Raw genomic sequence first — 5,058 nt, forward strand, 5'->3', positions numbered from 1 at the left:
AATTAGGATCAATTAGTATTATTTAGTATATCTGAATATTTATTATAGGAAATTACGTCTTTATTATTACGATTCTTTTAGTACCTATAAATACCCTTTTATATTGTATCATTCCAGATAACTTGAATAAACAACTGGAATACACTCAATAATACACAAATCCTTTCTCCAGTTTAGTCTCTTGTTTCTAACAGATATATTATTTTGAAACAGAAGTACTATATTGTAATATGTATAAAAAATCATTTATTTATATAAAATAATATTAAAATTATTAGAATAGAAATTAACATTAAAAATATATAAAATAATATATATAAATATATAACTACTAATTTGATAAATAATTTTTGTTATGCAAATAAAAGATTTTTCATATTACTTTTGCAAAAGTGACCTACCTGCGAGTGCAGATCTTATAATGAGGTTGCCCATAGAGTGTCCAACAAAACTTAGGTGAATATCTCCCAAAATTCCTGAATTTGATGCTTTATCCATTTTTCTCTTCACAAAAGAAATAACTTCTTTAGCCAGCCTTTGACCCATTATTCTAAAATCATCAGATGCTGTTCTATCTTCATTGGCTTCTGACATAAGAAATTCCACTTCAGGATCAATTAAAACCCATTGATTTCTAACAAGTCTTAGGTCTAAATGATGCCCCTGCAACATTTTATTAAACGATAAATATATAATCTTTTTAGATTTATTTCAAAAGCATTTTAACATTTCATCAAATACCTAAATAAATCAAATATGATTTTATTCGAATCGGATTGAATCAATTTAAATCTAGCACTACTAAAAAAATTATTTTTAACCGTCATTTATTTTTTTTACGGTAATAGAAATAATCGCTAATATATTTACTGGCAATAAGACATTATCCGTCTTATTCTTTGTTGCTAAAAAATTTTAGCAACAATTATATAATTGTCAATAAAAAATCTTTTAATAGCCGCAAAAAGTATATAATTGTCATTATAATATATAGTAATAACAACAAATATATAATTACTACAGAAATATAAATTAAATAAGATATATAGTGACTATTAAATTACTGCCATAAAAAATTTGTCACTAAAAATTATTTTTGTTGTATTGTGACACTACAAGAAAGTACCGGAATAGCGACCGAAAAAATTGATTGTTAACAACGACCGATTTAGTAACCGAAATATTGGTCGTCATTTAGCGACTGAATACTTCAGCGACCGATTTAGTGGCCGAAATATGGGTTGCTATTTAGCGACTGATCTTGTTAGCGACCAAAATTAGTTTGTATGGTTAGGTCTTGCATGAAAATCGGTCGCTAAAATCGATCACTAAATATTAGCGACCAACATTGGTTACTATTTTGAATTTAGTCACCAAAATTTTAGCAACTACCAGAATCGGTCGCCAAATCGGTCGCTATTCTAATAATTTCTTTTAGTGTGATAGGGTTTAGAGAGGAAAATAAGATGGACATGCCTGAAAGCCATGGACAAAGACAACAATGTTCAAGACATGAAAATGGTGTTCCGATTGGTCGTGGGTAATGTTAGGTAGTCGTTGGAAGCTGTGTGAGGCTGTAAAAAGCTTGGTATGTATCAAATATGAATCTTGACTAATAGTTCTTCGTTGTGCATTTGTGATCACATGTTCAACCGTCACAATTGGTGTTCTTAAAGGGTCTCCAAATATATGCATGTCTTGAATTGATCGGTTGTTAATCTGCAAAAACAATAGCCATGCTTTATTAATTAATTATAATCAAATTTAATTAATTCCTAATCGTCCGTATGTATATGATTCACGATTACTTACCCGCATGTGTGCAATGCTCCTTCGATGCATCTCAGCACGTGTTACTGCGGTTTGAATAGGCTGTGTATGAATTACAACACAATTTTTCATTTTATTATTAATCCTTTCAATTACAAATTATTTATTTTGGTTTTAGAGATTAGTATAGTAGCAGGGACGATTCAGAAATATTATCACGAGGGGTCAATAATATATATAATATTAAAAAAATATATAAAAAATTATATAATGTAAGACGTATTATAAAAATATACCGATAAAAAATATATTTTAAAGTATACAAAATGCATGTGTATTTTTTTACTTCATAAAATTCATCAATAATAGAATTTATATCAAATTTTTCAGCAATTTTTTTCTTAATGTAATTAAACGACAATTAGCAAAAAATTCATCTTTTATTTTGTTTTTGAGTTATTCTTCACAATATTCGTAGCTGAAAAAAATCTCTCAGTTGTAGCATTTGAAACAGAGAGAGTTAATACCAAACAAATCAAGAATGACGATCACAAGAAGAAAAAGAATCCACTTTGTGAGATTTAAAAAATTTTATTTAACTGAAAAATATTAGTAATAATACTTTTTTTAAATTTTTTTAATATTGTTACTTACTTTTTAGATATTAAAAATCATTAATATTTAGGTTGGATTGGACTTTTATTTATACTAGACTAAATATTAAATATATTTTTTTAAAAATTAAATCATACTTAATACTTTATTACTATTATTTTTATTAAAAAAAAACCTTTAGCGGGTCGAAGCCTCGGGTCGCCCCCCTATATGTCCGTCTCTGACTAGTATTAAGTAAAATTATAGAATATTTGAAAAAAATTTGAAGACCAGCATTTTTTATTTATATTGTTCGATATTTTAAGTCAATAGCCTAAGATTTTTAATCCATCACCATACTTTTAACAAACACTTTTAAATATTATTGACTGATCAAAAATAATAAACTATACTGGCTTTATAATATTGGTTAGACTCAAATTTTTTATTTTGTTTAGTATAGTTAAGAAACTGTCATATATTTTATCAAAGATTTAGTTAGAAATTGAAGGAGATAATAGAAACTTCTAAAAGTTAAACATTTCAAATTTAATCAAAGGATGGAAGTTTATTATATATTACATGGAGAAAAGGATAAATAGGTCCTTGACTTTTTGTTTCGCAGATATTTTTGTTCCTGACAATTGAAAAACACTTTTAAGTTCCTGACTTTCACAAAATTTGGACGGATCAGTCCCTCCGTCCAAATGCCTCTGTCAGGGATTGATCCGTCCAAATGCCTCCGTCAGGGACTGATTCGTACAAGTTTTGTGAATGTTAAAGACTTAAAAGTATTTTTCAATAGTTAGGGACAAAAATGTCCACAGAACAAAAAGTCAGGGACCTATTTGTCCTTTTCTCATGAGATAGAGATAATGAATTAGGGCGATGTAAGCACTAACCTCGTCGTTAAGCTTCCATAAAGTGAGAGCTCTTTTGTGTTTACCACGATTTGAAGATAAATTAATCCCATTATTTATATAATGATGGGGCATCTCAACCTTAGAGTACACCATCCATATTGACCATTCAACTTTTCTATCCTTACACCATGTTTCTCTTAAATACTTTAGAATCTGTATTTTGTTTTCCCTACCAACAAGTGAATATAATCATGCATGTTTATTTAACAATCAACCATCAAATTAATAAGAAAAAAAAGATAAATTAATCCTTAACTTTTTAGTTTGCAGACATTTAAGTTTTTGACTTTTTCAAAATCTGAACATATTAATCCCTGAGTCTAATTTGTTGTACAATTTTAAAAATTTTCTTACGTGTACATTCGTATCAACCAGGTCAATATAACGAGAATCACGTTTGATTTTTCTGTTAAGTCTGACAGATCCAAGTGAATATAAGGAATCGATATGTCCATGTTTTAAAAAGGTCACAAACTTAAATATATTTTCAAATTTTCAAAGACTTAAATGCCTGCAGATCAAAATGTTAAAGACCTATTTGTTATTTTTTTTAATGATATAAGATGAGAAAGCAAACCTGTGAAATTTTAAAAATTCGTTCCATAAGTTGAACAATTGATCTCCTAATAAATCCAAACACTTCAAAAGTTCTTTTTGACTAAGAGATTTGAGGTTTCCAGCATTCAAAAAATCAACACTAAATCCCTGTACAAATTTGGTACCAATTTGGACGAATTAATAGTTATTTTAAATGGAAATAGTAATTCATATATATGTTGACTCTTGGCCATTTTGTGATTTTCCTTGTGTCAAAACTTGATTTGCTTGAAGTATGGAATTTAATGAGTTCATATTTAACAGAAATTCTGAAATATCAATAGCTTGATCAATTGCTTTACTAAGTCTTTGAAATTCTTCAAGTAATATATCACGAGCAGTTAATAATGCTTTAATAAACATTTTCTTTTTCACATCTAAATAAGCGATTGCACCAAAGCCCTGCTTAATTAGTCACATAAAACGTTTTGTTAAGAAACTCAATATAAGGGGGTTAAGGAAAAATGTGACACCTAATAATGTTTAATAATTGAGAAATACTATTTGTATAACAAAATCAACCACTAAAATCAGTTGCCAATGTATTTGTGTATAAATACATGTGTGATTTAATTTATTTTCAATGTGTATTTATATTTTAACATGTATTTTATATTGATGACTGACTTTGGTGGCTGATTTTGGTGTACACGTAGCATAATCTTTAATAATTAGAACATACTTGATTATTCTTTAGTGTGTTATAACTTTGGCCAACATTCACTTCACTGGTGGCTGAATTTCTGAAATAGATAAATTAAAGTGAAAATATGTAACTTTTTTTTTTAATAAAATATATTTTTTATTTCTAACGTTTGTGGTTTTTTTAAAAATACCCCTAACGTTTAATTTCATTCAATTTTATCCCTAATATTTTCGATTAATTCAATTTTATCCCTAACGTTTTCGATTTGTGTCAAAACTATCTTTGGAAGTTTTTAATTTTGTCCCTAACATTTTACATGGAATTAATGTTTAGGGATAATTTTGACTCAAATTAAAAATATTAGAGACAAAATTGAATGTAACTAAACGTTAGGAATATTTTTGAAGAAAATCGCAAATATTAGAAACAAAAAACATACTTTATCTCTTTTTTTTCTTTTTTGTTATTTTAAAGTGAACACCTAACTATATGTATTGAAGCATGCTCATAAAAACTTGTGATTAAAAA

General features: G+C 27.5%; 1 protein-coding gene across 1 annotated transcript in view; it reads right to left on the reverse strand.

The window, feature by feature from the left end:
* LOC107607928 overlaps positions 1–5,058 on the reverse strand; it is a 17,803-nt gene that overhangs the window by 1,269 nt on the left and 11,476 nt on the right. The window contains exons 8-14 of the mRNA XM_021107995.1: positions 4,567–4,627; positions 4,069–4,286; positions 3,865–4,014; positions 3,267–3,456; positions 1,813–1,872; positions 1,477–1,719; positions 402–663 (exon numbers count right to left, since the gene is read on the reverse strand). Of these exons, the coding sequence (XP_020963654.1) occupies positions 402–663; positions 1,477–1,719; positions 1,813–1,872; positions 3,267–3,456; positions 3,865–4,014; positions 4,069–4,286; positions 4,567–4,627 (1,184 nt within the window). The remainder of the gene's footprint in view (positions 1–401; positions 664–1,476; positions 1,720–1,812; positions 1,873–3,266; positions 3,457–3,864; positions 4,015–4,068; positions 4,287–4,566; positions 4,628–5,058) is intronic.

The sequence above is a fragment of the Arachis ipaensis genome, chromosome B07, assembly GCF_000816755.2.
Source record: "Arachis ipaensis cultivar K30076 chromosome B07, Araip1.1, whole genome shotgun sequence".
Taxonomy (NCBI): Eukaryota; Viridiplantae; Streptophyta; class Magnoliopsida; order Fabales; family Fabaceae; genus Arachis; species Arachis ipaensis.